Below are 25,651 nucleotides of genomic sequence, written 5' to 3'. Positions count from 1 at the left end.
TACTATCGACATCCATTACGGCAGATACCTAGATTCAAAATCGGATTATTTGCAGTCCAGATACTCTCCCCGCACTGACAAAAGGCTAGAGGGACATGAATACCTTGTCCGCATATCGGCCATGGCTTGCGCTGGCGTTTGGAGCCAAAAGAGACTTGGACCACGCTGGTTTGTTCGACGACCTCTGGTGACAGGTAAGGTTCCGCTCACCGCTTCCCCCCTCTAGTTTGAGCAAGCTACTCCCAGCTACCAATCCTAGCACTCGACGACGCCAGGGGTGGCCAGGTACCTAGGTCAGCCACTTACCACAAAGGGTATATCAATATTCAGAACCGTCGCAGCGAAACGGTTACTTGCCTACCTACCTACATATATTCCTACACAATGTACTTTATAGGAAAGGCTACATATGTGATGTGTAACCATCTTTCTGGAAAGTCGCTATCAACTACCTTGAGCAATTGAAATAGCCTGCTCCATTGATATCGTGGAAAAGGAGGATTGTAGAAAGCGGCTGAGTCTTGGCACGTAACTCGAATAAAGCGAAGTGAAGAAGTTCTGTTTTGCTAGCACAATTAGGTTGGACCCCTCGAACTCCACCCATTTTTATTCCAAGTCTTTGGTTAGAGTTTGCGGCCAGCACCGTCGCCATCAAGTCTCCTATGCTGTAAGTTAAGTTTTAAAAAGGGGTAAGAACCTAGAACCTGGACCCTGAAGAACTAACAAAGTCTATCGCATTGAATTGTAAATGTCACCAGCTAAGATATATTTCCCTTTACCTATTAAGTAATTAGTTGATCACTAAACTGTAGCTCATACCTAGTCCCAGATCTGTCTATTGAAGTTTCCGATTCTTCTGTAACGATATCGAACTTACCCAGGTACGTATGTAGGTACCTTGCTGTTTCGTACCGTTGGCATCCATGGGAATCCATGGGATACATGTTCTTCGTATATGTGTGTAATCCATAATCCGTAGGTACCTATGTACCTACCTAGTAGGTGATAACGTTTTCTCGAGCGCTATTTTCCACAGTCTTCTTATGAACGTACATATCTGTAAAACGGTTTCATAATCTTATACATTCATCGTACGAACAAGTAAGCACCAAATACCGTAGGAGCATTAAGAATACTAGGTAAGATCTCATCAGCGACATGGAAAGGATTACAAACCTCAAGCTTTAATATGAAGGTACGAAGAATTGATGGTAGCAATTGACTGCGGCTAGTAGGTATTCTGTACACGTAACATTAGTGTGTTAGGCTCTATTAAGGTGGGTAGAAACCAGGGATATATGAGGGGGCCAGCAAGCCAGACTGTACTTGGAGTTGCCCACCGAAATCCACTATGGCGCATGTACACATTTCGTACCTCCCACAGCACATGTGCACTTATCCCGTAGGCTATCGCTTAGGACCTAGGATGTATCCTGTATCCTGCCTAGGTGTCTGGGTGTCTCCTGTATCCTGGGCGAAAAGTTGTACGTTGTACGTTGTACAGGCTGTACTACCTCCAAACAGACTCGACTAGGGTAGTGGTGGGAAAGCACGATTTGACTGGACTGGAGCCAGGAAGTATTATTGAGGAGCAACTGGAGAGCAGCAAGTGTGGAAGGGTTGGTTGCGCCTTTGTCCTAATTCTAACCTCCTCCCTGTGCCTTGCCTCAATCCACTCGCAGCAATTGAAACATTGAAGTCTCCTTCTCTTCGCACAACTCCACACTCTTTTATTATTATTATTATTTCACTTGGGATTTTGCGATTTGCAAAAAACCTTCTTTTTTTCCTTTTCCTGTACTTGCGCTGCCGCTCCTGGCTCTCCAGGGCCGCATTTTTGCGTTCTGTGTTATAGTTGTTCTCATCAAAGGTGAGTGAAGAGATTCAGTTCCGCGTTGTCAACAGCCGAAGACCACCTTTTCCCAACCAAAAAAAAAAAACCCTTTGAGACATCGTCAACTTGCCCTACCCGCGTAAGTCGAATGCCGAACGAGGGATAAGCAGCGGCGACACAACGGGAACACGGGCGCAAAAACAAAAGTTGCTAGTTTATCCTCCTGAGACCCCTCATTGCGTATCTTGTATATCTTGTATAGACACAGCAAACTCGCAACCTTCCTGCAATCCGCACTTTTAGCTATCAGAAACAATGCTGACACTAGCCTTCTCGATATCCGCAGTTTATAGAAAAACCCGGTGGTTGCCCAATTTGGCCTGTACGAAAGCTTTTGGTGTTGTAACAACAGTAACATGGATGATTACCGTTTTCGCGCTCAGCAATCTCCAAGAAACGAAGCGCCGATGAATTCTCTTGTCTCACCGCAGAGAAATGGCAGGCCTATGCCTCCGCCAGTCTCGCAAGATCCTCGAACAACTTTGCCTCGACGATTCACCACCGACTCGGGGCGTGTACCAACATTGTCCACTATATCCACGCAGCGATTGCCGGAACCCCAAGAATATACTGCCGTGAGTCTTCCATGGCTTTTCCAAGTTTTCCCCAATTCAGTCCAAGCGCTAGTCGTAGCCTTCTGCTGGTGTTGAAACTATCTCGACCAATGTCTCAATGCTCCTAATTGCATGTCTTGCTCTTGTGAAACTCGCAGCTGACATTGGTCCATATTAGACCCAGTATAAAGTACAATTGGTAAGGCTATTATTCCTCTGGCATTTGCCGTCCTGGGATTGATTCCACGTCACGCGTCCGTGCATGTGCTTGATGCCAGCATCTGCTTGCGATTGTTATTCATTGTTTTGATATAGTCGAGTTGGCGCTCACCGGTTGTACAGTTAGAGAAGAAGAAAGTCGAGTATGAAAAGCTTCGAGAGCAAAAACGGCGATTCGAAGCCGAAATGCATAAGCTAGACCAGCAGCAACGGCGGGATGAGTTTGATATTGCTCAGATGCAGGAAGATTTAGGTCGGGGGAATGGGATAGGCATGACGGGTCATCAGTCCGAGCCGACGACGCCTCCCGAGTATCGAGAGACAAGCTCGGGATTCCCTACTATGTTCTCTCGTCCTAATCGATATTCGACCCCGAGCCTCGGTTTGGTGTCTCCGCCAGGACTTTTCAACCGACCGGGTAGATCTGGTTCGCAATTAGCATCTCCTCAGTCCGGCCTTCTTCAATCGCGTTTCTTTGATGATCCTTTACCGTCCCGTTCCGTCCCGGGTTCACGAAGAAATAGCGACGAGGACGAGAAGGAAGAGGCACTTCGTCAGGATCCCACGAGTCATCGATCAACTAATGCGTAAGTCCAATATTTCAAGATTGCACTGTTCATACTTCCTGCGCAGTATATTTTTTATATGAATGTATTTCAAACATGACTATTAGTCATAGTGCTGAGATACAGTCACCACTACATTTTCATATCAATGTACGTTGCTAGGAGACTAGGTCTTATAGTGACGAAAGAGTCATATGACATTTGGCGGGAAAGAGTGGCAGATGGCAGAAATATATTTTCGAGGTGGTCGCTGCTGGGCTGGGCTGTTTGCCCATACTGTGTTGCCTAACAGCCAGCCAACTGCCCTGACAGACACACCGGTTGGTTAAGCATTGGGCATTATCACAAACATTCCCGTCCCCGAACCTTATGACTGATACTCCCACAACATAAAATTCTTTCTCTCCCAAAACTATTTCACCCTCTCTTACAACCTTTTCTTCTCACTTGTACTCCATCAGAAACCAACACTCTTCATTCTCACACTTGGTAACAATACCAACCAACAAACCCACCATCACTTGGGTAAAGTTCCTCAAGATATTCCCCAGCTACACACACTCCTTACCTTCTTCACTTCTAATACTATCCACATCTACCCTTCCACTTTCCTCGACATACAAACCCACCTACCTTAGGTTTGACAACAGACCTGCACCTCGAATTTTCTTACCACATTTTTCTACTTTCATCATTCTCTCACATTCCCATCGCACTGCCAATACGTATTCGTGGGTCACTAACCTAAACATATATCCAGTCTCAATCGATATTCTATGCCTGTTACTCGTCGTGGTAATCTTTACGACAACCTGGATCAGACCAACACAGCTGGTTTCTTGTTCAGGGACGACGAATCATCAATGGATTTGAACAGCTACGCCAGCATTGACGCTGGCGAGGATCCTTTTCCTCAACTCTATGCCCAGAAGGGCAATCCCAATATCGTAAGTTACTACGCTAATACCAATTCCACCATTGCTGCTTCTGTTTTACTCCTTGTCACTTGCCTTTGTTTCGTGCCTTCCATTTTTACTGTTGAATTTTGAGAAATTTTGCCGAACCGTGCTTGAATTTTTTTCTAGTGCGTGTACACACTGGTGCACACTCGTCCCCCACCACGATATAAATGCAACTTCGCACTACACTACCTTCACTGCCCCACATTATCTTCCATATACCACACTACATAACACCATTCATCTTTCCATATTACTTTCTTTCCCCATTCATGATCACTTACTTCTATGGCTTTTCAGTCTACTAACACATTCTTTCCTCAGCTCTCTGCCTCATCTGCAGCAGTCGATCTTGCATCTCACCGTGCTAGTGGCGAAGCTACACCCAACAACGGCTGGGGATCCATCTCTCGTCACCGACAGCAGCAAAGCTTGTCTACTCTAGGATCTTCTCAGATCAACACTCCTGACACCATGAGCCAGGCTGGATCTACCGAGGCCAGTTCGGTCGCTACTCGACCTTTCCGTCACTCTCTGGACATGAATCAGTACCGCGAGGCTAACGCCGAGGTTGCCACTACTGCAACTATCCCGTCCTCGTCTGCCCAAGTCTTGTCAACTCCTCCTAAGTTGCAGACTTCATTCTCTACTAGCGATGCCTCTACTGGAAAGAACGTCGCTAGTGCTACCATGACTCCTTCTAGCAATGCCAATGCCCATGCCCAGCAGCATTTCCACAACCACAACGCGAGTATTGGTCGATACCCTCCCGGAGCAGTCAAGCGTCACAGCCGTGAGCTATCAAGCGACAACCTGACCGCTGTTACTCAGGCCGGTGCCCCATTCCCTTCGATCCAGTCGCAACTCCAGGGCGGTGCTCCAGCATTTGGTCCTATCGCCTCTAGCCAGGCTGGCATTCAATCACCTGTGTCTGCTGGCGCATCCTCTTCGTCGCCATCTAACATTAGTCCTTATACTCCATTCTACAATGGATATGGTCCACAGAATGGCGGTAATGGTTACGGTATGAACATCTTGGCATTGGGTATGCAAGGTATGAACCTTGGAAACTACCCTCAGAACTATCCCGGTTATGGACCGGTCTACCAGAATCCTGGCCAGCAGAGAGACTCGCAGCAACGTGTGATCCAGCAACGACGCGCCCAGGAGAACGAAGCTATGAATAGATTCGCAGGTATGAGCATTGAGTCGGTAGTTGGTACTATCTACAGTCTCTGCAAGGATCAGCATGGCTGCCGATTCCTTCAGAAGCAACTGGAGAATAGAATTCCTGAGCAGGTTCACATGATTTGGTTGGAGACTAATCAGCATGTTGTCGAACTTATGACAGATCCTTTTGGTAATTACTTGTGCCAAAAGCTTCTTGAATACTGCAACGACGACGAGCGTACGGTGTTGATTCAGAACGCAACTCAAGATATGGTCAGAATTGCACTCAATCAGCACGGAACGAGAGCCTTGCAGAAGATGATCGAGTTTGTCAACACTCGTACCCATATCAACCTAATCATCGAAGCGTTGCGATATCGAGTCGTCGAGCTTATCCAGGATTTGAACGGCAATCACGTCATTCAGAAGTGTCTGAACAAATTCAGCGCTGAGGATGCCGAGTTCATCTTCAATGCCGTTGGCAATCACTGCATCGAAGTCGGTACTCATCGCCATGGCTGCTGTGTTCTCCAGCGATGCATCGACCACGCATCAGGAGATCAGAAGTTGTGGCTGATCAACAAGATTACCGAGAATGCCACACGACTAGTGCAGGACCCCTTTGGCAACTACGTCGTCCAGTACATCATCGACTTGAACGAGAGTATATTCACTGAGCCTTTGATCCAGCAATTCCGAGGCAAGATCACTCAGCTATCACGCCACAAATTCAGCTCGAATGTCATGGAAAAATGCCTCCGCTGCGGTAATGATGATTCTCGGGACATGATGGTCAGCGAGCTTCTCACCCCAGGAGAGATGGAACGTCTTCTCCGCGACAACTTTGGCAATTATGTTGTTCAGACCGCTCTCGACCATTGTACGCAACACATGAAGATTCCGCTTGTCGAGGCAATCCGACCCATCATCCCCACTGTGAGAACCACGCCCTACGGTCGACGTCTCCAAGCCAAGATCCAACAGCACGATACCCGCAGCGGTAACACCGGCGGACAGACCACCCCTACCGATCCGACTGGAGGTCAAATCACACTTCGCCCTTCCCAATCACGCCCGCTCATGAACCAGGCCATTGACGCGCCGGCTGGTACTTACATGAACGGCTCCATTCCTAACGGCATCGGCGGTCCTCGTGCTAGAATGGGTTACCCATCGCACAATACCATAACGGTACCTGGTGTCGCGACCAGCGCTCCTCCGCAGCCTCCTAGATTGACGACATTCTCCACGTTCCCTGGCGCTGGCGGTAACCCCGAATTTTTTTAGATACGCCCCTTGCCTATAGCGGTCACGATACTTGTAACGGTATGATATATGAATTCGGACGATAGTTATTTCGGGTAGCTCTCTACCTGGTCGTCGATTATACGATCTGTGGCCCTACGCAAGAACGAATGAGACGTTTACTACGAGCTTGACGACATCGCGTTTCCTTTTCCTTATAACATCATGACATCACCATTTTCCTTCTACGCTGGACATTAGTGCGCAAAAATTATTTGCGTTATCGAGAGTCAACACTGGCGCCCATGGTTCTCTGGGTAACTCTGTACATTAAGCACTCGATGATTCCCGACTCTCGATACTCGTCATAATCAAGGCCAGCACGCTACAGTCACATCGACCCTAATCGTAGCCTGCGCCTTTGTACACCGAACACACCTACCTCAGCATAGATTCTTTTTCCTTGCACTACGGATTTCTTTTTTCGGACATAGTCGTCACTTGGGTCGCGAACCTTTGCATAAAGCTGGACTATTAGTCAGCTTCCTTGCAGGTTCTGTATCAAACTCGGCAAATCTGTATCTTCTCACCACCAGTCTCTTCAGCAAACCCGAAATGGCAGCTTAACTTGGCTGTCTTTTTGGCAGGGGTGTTTCCACAAAAACAACCGCCTATACAGATCGCGATACAACAGACCCAAAGAGACCTACGCCATAGGTAGCTTCCGGGATCACCACACGGCTTCTTCCACAATTCCAGCTATCTCTCACACCCAGTACCAACGATTCACAAATGATTAGGGAACGGATTGATGGCAGGGACAGGTTATCTAAGCATAAGCATCTACTTTTTCGCCATTAGATGCAGACTTACGGATACTGGATACCTGCTCTGGATGGTTGCTTTTGTGCTTGCCCCAACATGGCTATCTATTTGCATTTCTGCGATGTTTATTTGCACGTGGACCGATATTGCTCATTTTACGGATCTGACCTATATTGGACGAGACGTCCGAGGTTAAAGACATCATACTGGATGATTTTCGTCTTGTATGCAGTATGTACACCTAATAAGAGGCTTATCCGTATTTCTCACGATCTTCTTGTGATGTGATTACTTGATGCTTTGTAAAGGAATGAATGAATAGTTTTGGTAATGTAGATAGGCTATGTATTATCCTAATTGTAGATGATAGGTAGCGTGATGTCCACTGAATTTAAGTAAATAGTTGTTGAGTAGCTATAATATCTGGTGAATTCAACAACATATGACAGTAAGTGGTATACCTCTCAAGCGAACCTGCTTGGAGCTGAGTGAAATAATCCCTATTATCAACCAGAAGCCTCCCAGGAAAGTGAGGCAGGACGAGCATCTAGCGAAACAATTGGTACGGGTTCAGGAATCACAGCCTTGATTTCCGGAATGGTCTTCATCCTGGGGGTGTAATATACGTAAGTGCTACTATAACCACGACAGGACATGTCTAATCGCTTGAATCGCCGCCACCTACCAACTCGGTCAAAATAGACATCTCACTCAGACGACGCCTCCTCCCCCATTATCCTTTCCGTGGGTAGTACATGACCTTCTGACTAAGCTGATCACCTACTAATAGCAGTCCCTAAAGGAATATCCCCATCTACCACCGCAGTATCTCTTGCCACGCCTCAGCTGTATAGTCTAGGTAAGAGAAATGGAAATAGGTAGATCACAAGGATAGCTCATCAAGACCCAGCTATTATTTTAAGGCATTGGTTACACACGAGTTACACATGACATCAACCAACCAACAAGGACAATAACTATATTAATTTGGGGGATGGGGCCGGTAGAGAAGGGGCGGGTAGGGGAGGGATGAAGTGAAAGAATAGGAGAGCACAAGCGATTAGGTATGTTGAAGTAGGAAGTCTATGTATGAAACCATGGGTCGAGGATTGAGTAGGTATATACTATCCTTGCATAGGTAACTCGTGTTACCTCCCGTGGCAATTGAATAGATTAAAGTTAATAAGTATCCAAAAGGGGTCTATGGCACACTTGGAGAATTAGTAGTAGGTATCACCAACGTTAAGCTAGGGAGACAACTCGCAGATATTCACCAATGGGAAGCCCGCTTCTCGACTTTAATCAGCGGAAGGAAGGTATACACCTTATAACAGATAGGTCTTTACACTCCAAGTCACAGTAACATAACCAAAAATATCACCAAAACGTAGCAAGAAATCAAGAAGTGCACTTAATAAGAAAATCAATTTTAGTCCCGGAAAGAATTTTATTCCTTGCTCGACTATTTAGTAACTCCAGGCAGAATTCATGAGCCGTACGCATGCCCCATCGACCGTGAAGAAATTTGTCATTGCATGCCGTAATCGCGACCAAGCCGCCATCACCATCCACCCCCTAGCTGCTACCGCCTCTCCTAGCAGCACACGCTTATCTGTAGCGCCACAGAGACAGGGTGTTGTGTCTCTTCCAGGTCTTTCGGCGACCAGCACGGGTCTTGTTGTAGCGGTGACCCTTGTTGAGACCACGGGACTTCTTGCCGGTGGCGGTGAGACCACGAGCCTCGCGGTGCTTGTGGACGGGGTTGACGATCCAGTTGATGCGGGGGTCTTGTCGGATGGCCTTGTGCTGGGGGTCGACGAGGATGACCTCGTAGTACTTGTAGGTCGAGTCCTGGTTGATCCAGTAGGAGTTGAGAACGCGCAAGTTGGCGCAGCGGCGGCCGACACGCTCCTCGGCGGTGGCCTTGAGGGATCGCTGGTACTTCAGCTGGTTAACACCCTGGTTGGTGGGCTTGCCTATAGTTTTAACGTGGTTAGACATTTATTTCCAGAAGTCAGAAAATTCTTTCATGGCAGTAAACTTACCATAGGTGGCACCCTTGGGCACAGGGCGCTTGCGGCCACCACGGCGAACACGCACTCGGTAGATAACATAGCCTTGCTTGGCCTTGTATCCGAGGCGGCGGGCCTTGTCAGGGCGCGAGGGGCGCGAGGCACGGTGGATGACGTTCAATTGACGGAGCTATATTAATGCACTCTCAGCTAATGTTCAACGAGTGTATAGCAAAGACACGTTCTCTCCCCGCCCGAGAAAAGGCGAAGAGAGAAGACAGCGTCCACATAATTATCCACGCCAGTATTTTAGACTCTTGCAGATTTTTCGTGTGTATGCCTTTCGTGTCGAATGGTAAAGGATCGCGAAGGTTTTCAACATACTTCCCAGCAGCGGACTCGGAGAAGAAATCGCAGAACATCAGACTGCTTCTTCTTTTGAAGTTCTTCGACGTACTTGAGGGCACCCATTTTGACTGTCGCCGGGAAAATATAAGTTAGTATTATAATCAATAAGGAGCGAAGTATGGTATAGTAAAAGGATACGAACCAGGTTGGGAATATGAGCCTGCAACAATGGATGGTCGTGTGTCGTTAAGTGTGTGGGTTGAATGAAGAAATGCGAAATCTTCAATTGAGTGTGGAAATTTTGGGTTAAGTTGTGCGGGTGGGTTTGAATGTGAAAATTAAGCGATAAGACGCTAGTCAATATGTGGACTAGCGCGTTTCTGTACATTGACCACCTTCAGAGTCGTTGCATTTTTCTAGTTCCACACCGTTTAGATCCACTATTTTCTAACCGTGATAGCTTCATTTTCTTGAGAACCCGTTTTAATTGCGAGAGCTATTTCCTTGTAATACATATGTGAACCTCCATTAGAATTTGGTCGAAATCCCAGATATCGGTAGCTAAGCTAGTTGTATCCTCCCAAATCTCATGTGCTGGTCTATTCCCTGTGAGTTCGGTACTTTGATCGCTCTAGAATATTGATGGGGATGGTCTCCGCAACAGTAGAAAACTTTTTCATCTGGTCTGCAGCAATAGTACCCCAATTATCCCCTTCCTCTGCCTTGCCGCTGTCCTTGAAAAGCTCCGAGACCATGTTGTCTCTCTCGTCTACTTTAGGCCTGTCGGGGTGGGGAGATGGGTAAGCCTTCGGAGCAAGCTTTTTCTCGATGAGCTTCTCTCCATGCTCACGACCGCAAGCGAGAAGCTCTTTAATATCCCGTCCATCTTGCTTCCACTTTGCCGTGGGAAGATCGAGTTTATAGTTTTTGAGCTGCTCGTCTGTTTCCTTGAACTGCTTGAGGAGGGAGTAACCTTCCGAGATGATGGACTGGGCTTCTTTAAATAAAGCATGATCTTCCTTGCTAACACCCGACGCTCTAAGAGATATCGCGGCGGCTGTAGAATAAGTCTCCTCAAAATGTGCCACAACTTGACCTTTACTTTTAGCGCTATAGGAATCAGTCTTTGACGCTTTGGTTTCGGTAATACCGCAAAGTCCAGTGTACTCACAATTCCTTATCCTGTTCTTGCATCCATAAATGCACACGATCTTTTTGTTTTTGGACCCTCTCTCCAAAGTTCTTCATGAAAGTCTTGGATTTCATCGCTTCGCCTTTGGTATTGCTTTCGAAAATCTCCCCCCATCGCTGGAAATTTCTGGGCATAAGAAGGATCAATATCCAGTTTGAAATCTTGTAGTGATGTACTGGGATTGGCCCTCACCGGCTACCCTCTCGACCCTCGTCCTCCTCATACTCATCAAGACGTGACAGATTCTTGTTCGTATGACTGAGTTTGTTCCGCTTGGCGTTATTGCCCTTGACGAACGGGTCATCCGATTCTTCCGAGAGCACTGTTTCAACGTAAATACATATGCTACAGGATCAAATCTAATTATTTTTTGCGATATGCTTACATTGAACCCCTGGCTTTCCTTTGATCCCTCTTTTTGACATGTTGGCTTAGTATAAACGCAGAATGGCCACATATAGTCTGCCGGTGACTTGGGACTATGGCAACAATTGAAAAGAAAAATAGTCATGAAATCAGGCCTAGGAGCTATGTAGAGGTAGAGTTTACACTAACATTGAGTAAATAGGGAGTACCTTCCTCAACAATATATTCTCATTGGGGGTAGGTACGGGGGCATCCTATAGATCAACTAGTGCTCCTTCCACAACCTAGGATCCTACTAACACCAATTAAAAAACTTCATTGCACAAAGTTTAGGGGGCGAGGAAGCATAATAAAGAAAGTAAAAAACTTTCTAGATATAGGGTCATAGAAGCACGCGTTAGGTAGGCTCGATTCTATCAAACACACTCAAAGATAAATCACTTAGAGACACTCAATATCCAGCGACAATCGTCGTCGGAAATCTTTAACAAAAGCTGGAGATATACCAGCGTCCTCAATTTTGTCAGCAATATCAAAAGCTACCTAACCTGGGTGCCGCCCAGAATGCATCTCTCAAAAAAACAAAGTGTAAACATTCATGCGTGAGAAAGTCTTTTTGGTCGTACAAAACTCGTCCAATCGCCTAACAAATCGTTCAAAGTTGCCCGCCCCTTTTACGTAACAAATTACACCAGTTCTCGTTTAGTAAGTCTATGGTCTCATTTGTGTTGCTGATGTCTCTGGTGCTTGTCTTATGGTCTCGTTGTGATGTGATGTAGGTCGTTTAATAAGTCATCCTCCTTCCTCTCCCGTCTTCTTTCCGCGCCATCGTTTCAAAGTCTCCAAGTGATGCCGACGAACGCCCAATAGTCTGATTATGCCGTCTTATGTATCCTTCTGTTAATGATAGCCTCGTAGGCCGTATAAAAGAGATGGTTGGTATGGTATGAGTGAACTATGGTACGAGAATCGAACATTTACTGCATTAGCGTGCTGAGGTTAGATAATGGTCGAGTCTCGGAAGTAGGACCAAGCAAAAACCGGCCCTAGGGATGCTGTCTTGGTAATAGATCTGTTTAATGACCACTAGGCTTAGTAAGATAGATAGATATGAGCCCGGGTTGTCGTATTTAACGAGTATTCAGAGATAATCCCTGAAATGCTCCCACCCATTCATTCTGTCCTGTCATGTTGGGTACCGCCGGATCGTGTGGAGAAGTGGCGGCATGAGGACTTGGAAAGCGCGCCCTTATGCTTGGAGAAAATTCGCCGCCCTGAGAGAAGCCGCTGGGATATGTCTCCATCCCCTGCACCACTCCCGGGACATATGGCACTCCACCGGATCTCGGAGCGCTGCTGAATGCACCATAGGCAGAGTATGGAAAGCCGGACGAGGGGTATGCCGAACTGGCCACTGACGGACGATCTGGTCCTCCGAATGGCTGAGTGAAGGTAGGTTGAAACGATCGGCCTGACGTACCGCCACCGGGAAAGGCACCCTGAGAGTCCTGAGGTGGGTTAGATCTTCGCTCTGCGTTGGTAGATCCACTCCCTCTCCCGAGGCCGACTGCACCTGGGCCGATGCCGCTGGGAGCCTGCAGGCCCAACGTCGGGCTAGCGAATGAAGCGGGGTTGATGGCCGACATCCAAATTCGAGTTTTGTAAATCTTAAAAAGGTCGGTAACGAGTGAGTTAAAGTTGATATAGGTGTCAGCAAAGTAGTAAAAGGTCAACTTCTTCCAGTCCCTGTAATTTATTAGTTTCGTCGTTTTGAAAGCCAGGCGGAACGACTTACATTTGGAACTCGGCATCGAGGATCTCCATATTGAGCCCATGCTCCTTTACCTTCTGCATACACATGCGTTTTGCCTTAGCTTCATTCCCTTCCTTCTCTCTAAGACTGTGAATCTCGTGGCTCTGCGCAAGGCGTTTGATAAGTTTCGGTTTTAGTTCACCGGCATTCGGCTCCTGCATGTGGTGTTGGCTAGGTGGCCCCATCCCGCCAATTGCGCTACCTTGTAGACCGTTCGATGCGGCCATCAATCCGGCTCCGGTTCCTTCTTGAGCAGCTGCTGCGTTTTGAGAATACATCATCAGCCACTTGTAATGTTCCTCGGAATAATGTTCTTTCAGCTCTTTAGCTGTCTGCCAATCCACGTTATCGCGAGCTACGGTCCCGAGGTCTGTTCCTCGATCCGCCTCAACGATTACGAGATCCCCTGGTTTGACTGTGAGGCCTGTTCCTTCCTGAATGTAGAAAACGTCTGCTCTTGAACACTTAAAGAGAACGATGTGTAGGAGCTGGTTGTGTCTGGGCTGGCTCATCCCGAACATGTTTCTATGAGGTGACTGGGGTCGATTACCAAAGGTGGATGGTATGCCGTACGCCTGCTGATAGGGGTTGCCATAAGCCGAAGATGCGATAGCCTGATGAGCATTGGGAGCAGTAACGCCACCTGGATAATAGGAGACTGCTAATGTTGTCAGTTTCCCGCGTAGATTTATCATCTAAGATCGACTTACCAGGGCTAGTAGTAGTAAAACCGGCACCATCGGGGAATCCGCCGAATTCTTGAGATTGGGCTGCATCTGGAGAAGTTGCGTCATGATGAGATACGGACTCTCCAATAGAGCCAATTGAGGCTTGTCGTGTTGGTACGTCGGCGAACGAATGCCTACGACTCTGAGGGATGTCGGCAATGCCGCTAAATCCCAGAGAACTCTGCCAATAGGCCTTCTTGACATTTTCAAGTTTTCTATTCTCCAAAGGGTAAGGTGAGCGGAAGGATCCCGAGGCATACTCGCTCATCCGTCTCGCCAAACCCCGTTTTGAAAGACCGTCTTGACCCTCGCCCGCTTCATCCAATTCATCAATAGCAAAATCAGACTCCTCGGGGACTGTTCCGCGGACGCCATACCCATTACCTAAACCGTATGTGGCGGCTGTCGATGCACGGGGTCTAACTCTAGCGTTGTGATACTGCTGCTGCCTGAGCATGGCGTTCTCACGGGTAAGCATCTCAATTGTCTTCGCTTCAGCGCTCTGTTGTTGGTGGACCCCTTGGCTCGAGTCACCCGTGCTTTCGTCGTCGTCGTCCTCGACTTCTTTAACTTTGCCTAGCATAGCACCTTCGCTGGACATTTCGCTCAGCATGCTAGGACGTGAGGGTCTGTGTTGTAATCCCGGGTGTCCATGGGGGGCACGTGGTCTACCGGGCAATACCGATGGTGTCGGCATGGTAGGAGTGGTTGCATCTGGATCTAATTGCCCCACCGAATACGACTGAGAACGGTACGTCTTCGGTGTCGGATGTAAAGGAATTGCAAAGGGAATCTGCGGGTTGGAGCCTTGCTCTCTCGGAGTGGGAGACGTCTGTGTCAACGAGCCCTCTCCGAAGAAGCCGCCGTTAGGAATAGTGGAAGTTGGCGAAGGGAGAACTTCGGTCAAACGAGACGGCGGCTCCTTACGCTCCGCATTCCAAATGCCCGTTCCCCAGGGGAAAGACGACGGTCCTTGGTGTCCGCGTCCCATCGTTCCTGGCGCCGTAGAATGGGAACCCCAAGCTGCCGGACCAGGGTCCGCAGACGGGGTACTCGGGTGAGAAGCAGTCGGCGACATAGAGCTACTCGCAAACGAACCCTTTCTTGGATGGGGTAACGTTGTTTGTGAAGTATCGTTCAACCAGGAAGCACGGCGTACCGGCTTCTGTGGCTGTACAAGAGGCTGATGCACCTCGTGTCGAGATGCTGGGTCAGGCTCGTCGTCTGAGCTCGCGAGAGCTTCCGAATCCGGCGTAGACCTTCGAACGTTCAGTTTCTCGAGTAGAAGTGACGGGTTACTTGGTGTAACTCCTGAAAATGCACTTTGACTGGCTCTTGTGGTCGTAGAACCAGACTTGACGTTGTTGGAACTCATGGTCTGCTAGCTGAGGAAATATCCTACCTAGTCGCCGATAAAACACACTGAAAGCGCAATAGATATACAACACCAAACTGACTCCTCAGCAGGATGGCGATTAAAACAATGCCTAGAATTCACAGGGGATTTCTAGGGAAGTAGCGTGTCTATGTTTGAACGTATAAATCTGCATCGTATGTCAGCCTTGCTATCCTACGAGAGTTGGAATTAAGATGAAAGAAAAAAGACCACTCCGCCAAGAATAAAGGCTGCGGGTGATATAAGTCCGAATCAAGGAGGTATGATTAACATTTCTATCTTAAGAAACCAGCATTTGGCGAGCTCATCTCCACACACCCCTTGGATGATGAACCGCAAAAAGCCGGCACAGAGCAAATTACTTGTCCAGAGGTAGCCCGCTAGGTTGAAATGGAAGAGAATCGTAAACGAAAGCTGCTTACCAGTTATGACTTTTCTGGAAATTATGAGGTCTATTCGTAGGGTATCGAAGAATCCGCGTCTAGGAATCGTTGGAAAGAAAAGAGGCCACAAGAAAAATAAAATAAAATAAAAAGCAGGCCAAAGAACTCTCCGAAGTACCTATGGTGGTTACGTCTCCAGAAACGCCACCGTAAACCCCGTTCTTGAAGTGCTGAAAAGTAAGGACCGACAGGATCTCGTCGCAGGAGATGTCTATGTAGCCCAATGTCTTGTATAAAATCGGAAGCGCAATTGTTGTATTTTTAGTTGGTCGTGTCTTAGAGAGGAAAGGCAATCTAACAAAGCTTTTTGTAGCTTCCTTACAGAATGAAAAAAGAGCTGTTTTTATTCTGAATATAGTGTCTTGAACGTATTGCGACAGAGTCGACGCAGCTATTCGCAATAGCGCATCGTTGTAAAGGAGTCCAGGGCGGCGGTCGCAAATGGTTAATAATCCACAGGCGCGTATTCGCAATATTCGCAGTATTGAAACCTGATTTCTTTTTCTTTAGTTTAAAGGCACCTAACTTGGGGTATTCGGCTAGGTTAAAATAAGGTACAAGAGCGAGGTCGATGGCGATCGCTATTCCAACGCACTCGAGGAACCGTTGAAGAAACGTTGGAGGTTTTTGCGAGGCTCGGCAATTGTAGATTTGAGGACGCAGGGCGTTGAAAGGTGTTGAAGGGGTGTTCAATAATGAAATTAGAAGGAAGGGCGGGGAAGAACAGTACCTAAGGACCTAAGGCAGAAAATAACCCTGGACCGCAGAGGTAAGGTAACGCAGCTGGTAGGGTTGGCAGGTCTTCGGTGCCAGCAGTTGGACGTTGCGACACGAGACTCTCGCGTGAGGGAAAGTGGCTGGTGGGGAAACGGAAAGCTCAAGTGCTAGGCCTAGAGGGATACAGGACAGGGATGGTACAGTAGCGGTAACCCTATCCACTAAAACTCGGGCGAGGCACCACTGGAAAGTCTTTAGAGCCGTTTTTTATGGCGAATAAGCTCTTTGCCTTGGCCTATCTGGACATGCAAATCATAAAGAGGACCAGCAGCTGTCGGAAAATCGATCTACCTCGTAGACTGAAAACAAAATCGAGAAATCGAGAATCGAGATTTTCAGCAGGAGGTACGATGGGGATTAGAACATGAAATCCACCTTTTATATCACCTGGGCATTTATAAGAACGGATATGAGCCACGTGGTGATAGGTAAGGTAGGTAAAATTGGGCGAGTAATAGGATAGAGAGAAGGAAGAGTATCAGTATCAGGGTCAGTATCTTGTATCTACCTAGGTACCTAGACGCAAAGCGGAAGAGGTAGGAATTTTTAGGTACTAGGTATGATCAGGTTATGGAATGGAATAGATTTGCGAGGAAAGAGAGAGAAGCGAAAAAAATGAGAGTTTCGCAAATGAATCATAGGATGTTGCTCGTCAAGTTGATCCTGAGCCCGTCATGGACTGACGATGCTTGTATGTACGTGTTGTAGATGTGTATGTGTGTATTAGGTGCGGGCTTGTGGACTGGTGGGCTTGTGGACTTATGGATGGATGAGTGGATTTGAGTGGACAAGCGGGTTTGGTTGAATGTGGAAAGGATATGGACGAGGATGGGACGACGAGATGCAAGCCGTCTGCGGAGTTCGATGTTCGTGCAGAAAGGTTGGTCTCGAAGAAGAAGAAGGATGAATTCGTCGAATTTTACTGGATCGCCATCAGTTGGAACTTTCCTTGTGCAGTTGCTTGTGGTGAACCTATCCAATGTTCCAATGTACCTAGGTACCTATCTTACCTATTAAACCTGGCCTCAGCGGACAAGAGCGACAACAGCCACCACTTGCAGCACTTGCCAGGCACTAAAATAACATTGAACAAAGCATCGACTCCACTTGACCTATCCTGATTAGGAAAGGGCGAGTCTAAAATTTTGGGTTGTCCGGGGATGCCTGACTACCTAAGGTACCTGGGTACTAGTGGGTCTCCAACATGGATTTTTTTTATTAATTTCTAGCGGACAAAGGAAGATCTTCAAGCTTAGCCCGAGCCGCCTAACATGGACATACCTACCTGCCTCGGATGCTCTAGGAAGCTCACTGAACCAAGTACCTACAACTTACAACCTACAATTACCTACCTATTCTTTTCAGGGCAACCAAGGATGCATGGCATTGTATGTAGGTCGATGAATCCGAGTCCGAGTTGAGTCGAGATCTTTTACTACCTATTATTTCTACCATCCATCCAATATTACATCCGACATATGCGACTCAACTTTTCCCATCAACCTTATAACCGGAAAAGCTGATGAACGATGAACAATGAACGATGAACGAACCATCTTGGTTCCAACTTCTAACTTGGGACATAAAATGGGACATTAAAAAAAAAGAGTGTGGGGAAGATTTGATCTCGAGCTATCGAACCGGCAAGAAGTCAAGCAAGAGACATTTATTGGCCCGAGTCAACGGTCCAAGCTCCAGCCCTGGAAGGGTTCTTGTTTGCTACGGGTATCCTAGCTTTTCCGGGGAGACGCACGAACAATAGCCAATGACATGTCAGCTTGTTATGTTGGAAGTCTTGAGCGAAAATCTTCTCCAATACCGATTCAATGAGCAGTCGCATTTTTGAGATCCGTCTATATCCTCGTTCAATTTCCATACAACTACTCACCAAGGACTATATTTGGCAGGGTATAAGCTGACACTCAATTACTTCACAAATAGGGGTTGCAAAAGCTGCCTATACCTAGGACATTGGTATATATAGAATGTCACTTAAACCGCCATGTCGAAACTGTACCGTCTTGATCTTCTGGGGCCATTTCGTTTCCGTCCCCTGAAACAAGTCATCCTCTTTCACCAGCCACCTCGCATTAGAAGTGCAATCTTTTCTTTGTCTGGTCAAAGGAGGCCGTGTGGCAGCTCAGCTGGTGGCCCTCCTAGGAGCTGCACACCCCGAAGGCTTTGCTTTATAGAGGTGTGCATAAGTCAAACCAATCAAGTTTCGAGAATTAGTATGTCATTTCTTTGCGATTTTAGTCCACCGTTGAAGATCTCTCAACGAAACCCATCCTATATGGCGAATAGGGCCTTCTCATTCAGTGCGACATTCTATCCCCTCTCCTGACCGAGTACATGTACTGAAGCCCTGCATGGATGTGAAGCTTGCGGGCTGCAAGTCAGTCCCCTATTCAAAGTTGGATGCATCCGTCTTAACCGGACTTGGCCAGCTTCCATTTTCACGTACATCTGGGGTGGAACGCCGACGAAAGTTGCGCTAGCCCTCCTGCATATCTGATTGATGCACGCACTGCACGTCAAAACTGCTGTTACCTTACTTGACGATGGACTCCGGGGTCGATGTTACTTAGCTAGACTTCTCAACAATCAGAAGGCCCGTTAAGAAGCAATTGGGTCGAAAGGGGAACGAGGCGCTTACCTCTTGTCAATTCGAAGCTTCTCCGTTGTGCATACACCGCATCTCTGTATGGAATAATTGGCGACAAAACGAGGACGGAATAATAGTTGGGTAGGATAACAAAAAAAGTGTGGAGGTGAAAAGAACCTCTCCTGAAGCTAGCCGATCGTAAGGCGACAGGGGAGGGGTACCGAACCTTTCCTTACACGTCCAACAGATGCAACGGGCGAATCCTGCGTTCTCATTCGACCCTCCGAACTATAAAAGCTTCTATATGCTAGCGTAGTGTCGTGTGCTCCAAGAGAACACATAGGACATAGCTATCTAAAGAAGATACTTTGTATATTTGAAGTTATATCATAAACTTCAAATTTCGTTGCTAAACTAGTCTTACCCCTTTCGTTCGCACAGCCAGGCATAAGCATAAAGCATAAGGGAACTTGGATTACGCATATCGTATTCCTAGCCGCTCGTGCATAAACAGACAGAGCTTTTTCCTGCATAGGTACCAAGCATACTTAAGCGACCTTGGCCGGGATGTGGTGGAGGGGTCATCACCCTTTATATTTCTAAGAATTTGCTTCTGCAAGCCTCAGCCTAAATAGGAACTTCGCCGTTTTGAAGATGAGGTCTACGTATACCTATTAGGTTGAGATGGAGGATTTGGTAAAACATACAAACAGGCATTTGATATTTCTGATATATGAGATTCTGAGTTCCATGTTCGTCACATACATAACGCTGTTACACGCCAACAATTTATCGACTATGTCGTCACAGGGTTCAGCTACGAAACTTGGAGGTGGCGCAAGCTTCTCAAGAACCCGTACCCAAACTCGTCGACAAGCATCTTCAGGGGCATTACCCCGGATTTTTCACTTTATCATCTGCCAACCCTATTTGCGAACGTTCAGCCATCAATTACGAGGGTTGTACGACTTACAGAGCATGAGAAGACTCACCCGTGAACGAGAAAAATGTAGTTGAAACTTAAAGGTCGACATCCCTTAATCAAGCTATCCACAAAAGCAGCAGCTAATTCTTGCAATTCGACGGCTCTTGATTGGAACAAGCCTACATATGTTTGCTAGGATCTACGACGCAATCTGGGAGACTAAATACGGTATATTCTAGTCTCCTGTCTCTTGTGTAGGGCGAATAAAGGATCTGCTTGTTAGCCGTTCGATCGCCTCAGCACATGTACCTAACCGATTGCTACCTCTAGGCACCGTCGACTACAGGAAAACTAGATCGCTAGAGGGTCTTCAGCGGATTGACGATCTTACTGAGAGATTATCGAGACCTTAGCAGCGACGATCCATCACCCCTAACCAATGAACAATACAGCTACTAGTACAACGATTTGAAGAAATGACTATATAGCCTATCCTATTCGACTACGAATTTGGTAGATATTGTGGACTCACGGACTCACAAACCTACCCGACTACGGAAGAGAGCGAGAAGTGCGTTGCCGACCTCACACAACATCTGGTACAAGCATCTATATGCACATACGACGATATCTAATACTCCACGCGCAATCTGGTGTCTCACTTAAATGCCTCGTGACTCGAAAAGGTATACAAAATCTCGGGAGACAGCAATCCTTTTTTTTCTCGATGAGATTTCTCTCGATGCTACTTTGCTACTATGCTCCTGTTCTTAAAGGGGGTATCCCTCATCGCCAAGTCTTTATATTGGCGCATGAGACTGCTATGCCGTAGACAAGGTGTAAAGATGACATAGGTACTAATATAGGACCGGTACGTAGATGATCCACGGCGAGGAGGGGGGATCCAGAGCGATCCAGATCCTAAATTCCTAATAGCTTACCTAGGTAAGTTTAGACTACCAAAGCACCTCCAAGCCTACCCCAGACTGCCCAGAGAGGGTAATACATTAATAGGAGAAGGTCGGTGGTAATAACGCTCGGGAAGAAAGCCATGCTAGACCAGACTTGATCATATTAGGGACGGTGGTGGCTTGCCATGCAGCTTGACGTACGTCTCTGGTCGACTTTTTGCGGGGTTGGAAGTACTGTAACCACATTCAACCAATGCAACCGGGCCCTCCCCATCGTGCATAGCTTCATGGGGAGATTCCGTGGGCAGCACGCTTGACCTGCACCTTAAACCCCATGTGACCCTAGCCATCCCTCGCGTCTCATCGCCACACCGGTACGAATCGCCGCCCGCCACAGTCAAGTGCGATTTCTCTTCTCTATTGCCTTCCGGTAGTACGATACAATCCTGCTTGTGAGAGGGAAGAATGAAATACCATTCACCGATGGAAAAAAAAATACACTATGTATCTCCCGCCGCCTAGTGCCGGAACTTGATTAGATAAATGGGGATGAGGCTCGGGGAGCAACACAAGGACGATCCTGGCGACTCTTGGCCAAATATGCAGCGGACCTACCTATCACCTAATGGTTGTCGAAGTTAATATTGACCCAGCTATCAAATGACCTTATGACGGATAGGGTTCTTCTCCGTAGTAAAAAGGAATCAAACCTAAATCTCAGATATTACAGAATAACGTTGGTAGACCGGAGACCGCATTAGCTCTCGCTCTGGAAGTTTCTGACCGAACTCTGCCCCCAAGACACAGCATTGTCAGAAAAAACTTAACTGATTTGGTGACCGACGTTGCATCCCAGAAGCATCAGGGTATTCTCATTTCTTCTAAAATGACGTACTTGGGACGACGTTCTAATGATACATCGGATGAGGCACATCTCCCAGGCTCTCATCCGGGGACAGAATCTAACGAGTCCTTTCCGAGCGTAGTCGGAGCTGCATCTGGCCCTTTCTGTTGTCGAAGCTTCTCTTCAAACTTTGCAAATTCCTGCATCGCGATCTCTTCTTCTGGGTCCGAAATTTGATGGACTCCTTTAACCTCCTCGATCTGTGCACATAGTTAGCGCCGTCTTTCATTACCTGAAGAGCCACTGAGATGAATGGGGTTCAAGGACCCTTAGACCCAAACCATCCCATAGCCCAACGTCTGATATGACGAGGTTTACTCACATAATGCATCAACATGCCCTCAATCCCATTCTTCAACGTAACCGTACTCGAGTCACAAGTCCGACATGCCCCCCTGAGCTTTAGCTTCACATATCCATCATCGAAGCCGCGGAATTCGATATCACCACCATCCTCCTGGATCGCAGGCCGTATCCTCGTCTCAAGCAACTCTTTAATCATACCCACAACCTCGCTATCATCTTCGTTATAACTCAAAGTATCTTCACTCGCCTCCTGACCCCCCTCCCCGCCTTCATTTTTACTCAAAGCGACAATCTCCTGCCCTGCCGTTATGGCCTCGGTGATCAGACTGAAGACCTCCGGCTTGATATGTATCCAGTTCGCGTCGGGGCTCTTCGTCACGGTTATGAAGTCCTGCCCGTAGAAGACGGAGGTCACGCCGTCGATGTTCATCAGCTGCGCGGCTAAGGGCGAGGGATACGGCGGCGCGATCGTGCTCCGCGGGTTCATGTACTCGACGAAGGTCGTAGGAAACTCCGGAGGCAGGACCTGGTGGTTCGGTAAGAACTTCAGCGCATCGGGGTTCGGTGTCACGGCGGTTTGTATGAATATAGTGCGAGCTCCCAGGGGCGCTATCGTTGGTAATCTGGAGGAGGGTGTTCGTAGTGTTGGTCTGGGCATCGCCGATATGCCTAGCGGTTGTGAATTTGTGTGCGCCTGTCGCGCGGCCTCGTATAACCGGCCACATCTCGTAGGTTTTACTCGCTTCGTTGATGCGGACAGAAGAGCCGTTGCTGGCCGAATAAGTCGGGTTGAAGGCATGACGTCTTCTGTGATTTTCCACGTCGCTTGTAGCGCCAATTGGGTAGGAATAATGAAGAACAAGTCCCAAAATATTAATGTAGTTCAATATACAATAGATGCATGTGATGGGGAGAGTTTCTTAGGTGTGTTCAAGTTCAAGAGCGATTTATAATTGTAGGTATTAGTTTGTATCAATGATGAAAATGCCGATTTGCGCCGATAAGAGCAGCCAACAAATTTCGTCGCTTATCAATCAGTGGCAATGACGCAGATGTCAAAGCCGAGTACCATTTGACCGAATTCTGATTGGTCTATCAATCCATTTTAACGTGGGGCTCTTAGCCGGAATTGTACCGATCGGATCCGGTTCCACAGTGACCCGAACCTTGAACTTTTATAGATCTCAAGCCACACTTAGCAGACTTGGATAAACTCGTCCGCTACTTTCAGCCTCACTATTCCTATTCAGCCGCGCTCATGATCTCTGAAGATTTGCGCGATGCATCGCATTTTATTGTCTGACCACCGTTGCTCATGATCCTGTACAGACAACCGTAACACGTTATCAATTGATGATAATACGGCCCCTGGTAATATTGATAACAGGACAGGGTGCGAGATCAAATGTCATCGGGCATCTTAATTTGACCAACATTGTATAAACCTATTATCTTCATGATTATATTGATATTATAATACCTAATTTTCATTTCTCCGTTGGTCTCTGCGACTCTTCCTCAAGAGATCCTTCACGATAGCTCCTTTTCCGGCCTCTTCTGGGATTAAGACCCGAACGTTCATTTCAACGATGGGGCTCACTCGGCCTCAGTGTCTCGTCTGCGACGTAGCCGAAGGCAAATACAAATGTCCCCAATGTAATTTATACACGTGAGTTTGATTCATATCCCAATGCGTATGTATGCATTCTTACACGTTGCGCAGGTGTTCGCTTACATGCTTTCGCGACCATCGTGATAATCATCCACCTGTGGATTCTGATACGGTGAAACCGAACGATGCCATTACAGGGTCTATGAATAATACCAAATCTTCAGAAGAATCACATGACCCTACAAATTCTCAAGAGAACACTACGCAACTGGCCACTATTGCCGATCTGCCAGAGTACAAGACACTCATTCAGAGATATCCCAACCTAGAGCGCCTACTTTGGAATATTGCCGCAGCTACAGACCCACCAGATACCAGCAGTAGGAACGGTGGAAACCCATATGGCCACAATAAAGGTCACCGTAAGGCGAATCAGCCGTGGACGAAGGATGCGGGTTATGAGAATGGTGTGGCGGTACTCCGTCGGACACGAGACAATCCCGGTGATGATAGGGACGCCCTCCGGGAGTATTGTGAGCTAGTCCGAATCTACTCTGCCAAAAAGGAATCAGCGAACTCGGAGGCCGACATCCGACAGCAGATCGCGAGGGAAAACGCCAAAGCTATCGGGGATCTTCTCCGCGTCGAGAGGTCTGAATCATCTAAGTAATGGGCTTTCCTCCCCACGAAATCAGAGTTGTCATAGGACAACGAGTACTATAGCCGCGGGACGCGTTAATTCCCAATCCCCGTATCTACCTGTTAAGCACCTAGGTATGCAGCATAAATACCTACATATGAGAATGGAATATTACCTGGTAAGTCTACTGATTCTGTCGTGTTGAACCTATCTAAACAAGACCAGAGCAGGTTCTTGAACTGTACTCTCTAACCATTATTAGACTAGTCTTGTCTATCGACGGTGAGCAGACAAGGATACTGCCTTGCTTGTGTGTAAGCAGACTACATAAATGCTGGGTCCTGAACAACTCCTTAGAATTGGGTAACGGTTCTAATGAGTGGTTCGGGTTAGGACTCTACGGCATTTCTAAATCATACTCTCTTCGATCAACCCTCTGAGCAAGCTGTTGCTACAGCGCAGACAATAGTGAATAGACAGATAGGTTATCGAAAATTCACCTCTTCTGTGTAGGGGTTTGCCTACATAGTAGTGTCCATTAGCTGCTCTGAATTGAGACAGCTGTGTACGCTTTCTATTGTTTGAGAAATAAATATTTCTATATCCATCTCCAAAAATCTAACAGTAAACGTTGATCACCAATTCAGTAATCAGATGAAGATGGCTTTGGTTCTAGGTTAGTATTCTAGGAGCGTTGCAAAATAACGAAAATCTGTCCATGTAGTTCATTTAAGACTCACAAGCCTCCTATCATCATTCTCTTCATTCGTCGAGTTAAATCTCTATTGGTCGCAACCTAAACATTTAATTTGGTCGACATTGAAGCCCAACCACATCTATTGATATGATAGCGAGATTCCTACCTACAAATAATTGCGGATCCGAAAACAAGACACGCATTCGTAAAATGATCAGTCATATAGTAAATCGAATAGGAGTTACGACGGCGGACCATAAGGACAAATCCGCCAACCCGCCAATTCAATTAATATATTAAAAAATATACTATATAAATACAGTATATAACAAAAATATACTATGCTTCGTAATTCAAAGATTAAAAGGCTTATAAATTATAATACGTATAAGTAAATATTTATTAAATAAATATAATAAGTTTTTTTATTTTTATAAAAATATTAAAAAAATAAATACTTACTTAATAATATTATAATAATTATTAATTAAATTAAACTTTATTATACTTAAATATTTAATAAGTAAATAAATATGTAATTGTT

General features: G+C 46.8%; 6 protein-coding genes across 6 annotated transcripts; 2 read left to right on the top strand and 4 right to left on the bottom strand.

Annotated features, from left to right (window-relative positions):
• Positions 1 to 1,636: 1,636 nt before the first annotated feature.
• On the top strand, positions 1,637 to 7,059 carry GGS22DRAFT_145825 (ARM repeat-containing protein). Its single transcript, XM_047958880.1, has 6 exons — positions 1,637 to 1,870; positions 2,181 to 2,469; positions 2,627 to 2,647; positions 2,791 to 3,254; positions 3,994 to 4,180; positions 4,517 to 7,059. The coding sequence occupies exons 2-6, from the start codon at positions 2,251 to 2,253 to the stop codon at positions 6,647 to 6,649; spliced, it is 3,024 nt and encodes a 1,007-aa protein (XP_047818525.1). The 5' UTR covers positions 1,637 to 1,870; positions 2,181 to 2,250; the 3' UTR covers positions 6,650 to 7,059.
• Positions 7,060 to 8,631: 1,572 nt separating this feature from the next.
• Positions 8,632 to 10,074, bottom strand: GGS22DRAFT_164105 (60S ribosomal protein l15). Its single transcript, XM_047961480.1, has 4 exons — positions 9,995 to 10,074; positions 9,829 to 9,920; positions 9,478 to 9,634; positions 8,632 to 9,408 (listed from the first exon to the last, which is right to left on the bottom strand). The coding sequence occupies exons 2-4, from the start codon at positions 9,913 to 9,915 to the stop codon at positions 9,041 to 9,043; spliced, it is 612 nt and encodes a 203-aa protein (XP_047818524.1). The 5' UTR covers positions 9,916 to 9,920; positions 9,995 to 10,074; the 3' UTR covers positions 8,632 to 9,040.
• A 171-nt stretch (positions 10,075 to 10,245) lies between these two features.
• GGS22DRAFT_200396 (uncharacterized protein) lies at positions 10,246 to 11,409 on the bottom strand (the record flags this gene model as incomplete). Its single annotated transcript, XM_047966432.1, has 4 exons — positions 10,246 to 10,902; positions 10,964 to 11,110; positions 11,177 to 11,306; positions 11,370 to 11,409. 4 exons carry the CDS (start codon positions 11,407 to 11,409, stop codon positions 10,392 to 10,394), a joined length of 828 nt encoding a protein of 275 aa, XP_047818523.1. The 3' UTR covers positions 10,246 to 10,391.
• A 1,071-nt stretch (positions 11,410 to 12,480) lies between these two features.
• On the bottom strand, positions 12,481 to 15,266 carry GGS22DRAFT_188899 (uncharacterized protein; the record flags this gene model as incomplete). The annotated part of the gene is made up of 3 exons (XM_047964778.1): positions 12,481 to 13,096; positions 13,146 to 13,821; positions 13,874 to 15,266. 3 exons carry the CDS (start codon positions 15,264 to 15,266, stop codon positions 12,481 to 12,483), a joined length of 2,685 nt encoding a protein of 894 aa, XP_047818522.1.
• Positions 15,267 to 21,304: 6,038 nt separating this feature from the next.
• GGS22DRAFT_164092 (HIRA-interacting protein 5) lies at positions 21,305 to 23,136 on the bottom strand. The gene is made up of 2 exons (XM_047961479.1): positions 22,175 to 23,136; positions 21,305 to 22,052 (listed from the first exon to the last, which is right to left on the bottom strand). Exons 1-2 carry the CDS (start codon positions 22,955 to 22,957, stop codon positions 21,894 to 21,896), a joined length of 942 nt encoding a protein of 313 aa, XP_047818521.1. The 5' UTR covers positions 22,958 to 23,136; the 3' UTR covers positions 21,305 to 21,893.
• A 242-nt stretch (positions 23,137 to 23,378) lies between these two features.
• On the top strand, positions 23,379 to 24,996 carry GGS22DRAFT_164091 (uncharacterized protein; the record flags this gene model as incomplete). Its single annotated transcript, XM_047961478.1, has 3 exons — positions 23,379 to 23,827; positions 23,882 to 24,588; positions 24,673 to 24,996. Coding segments are annotated over exons 1-2 (635 nt in total), but the record flags the coding sequence as incomplete, so codon positions are not given.
• Between the last annotated feature and the right edge of the window lie 655 nt (positions 24,997 to 25,651).

This window comes from Annulohypoxylon maeteangense (assembly GCF_022496945.1).
Source record: "Annulohypoxylon maeteangense strain CBS 123835 unplaced genomic scaffold GGS22scaffold_9, whole genome shotgun sequence".
Lineage (NCBI taxonomy): Eukaryota > Fungi > Ascomycota > Sordariomycetes > Xylariales > Hypoxylaceae > Annulohypoxylon > Annulohypoxylon maeteangense.
The sequence above is the reverse complement of the archived record's forward strand: the minus strand, read 5'-3'. Positions and strand labels throughout refer to the sequence as shown.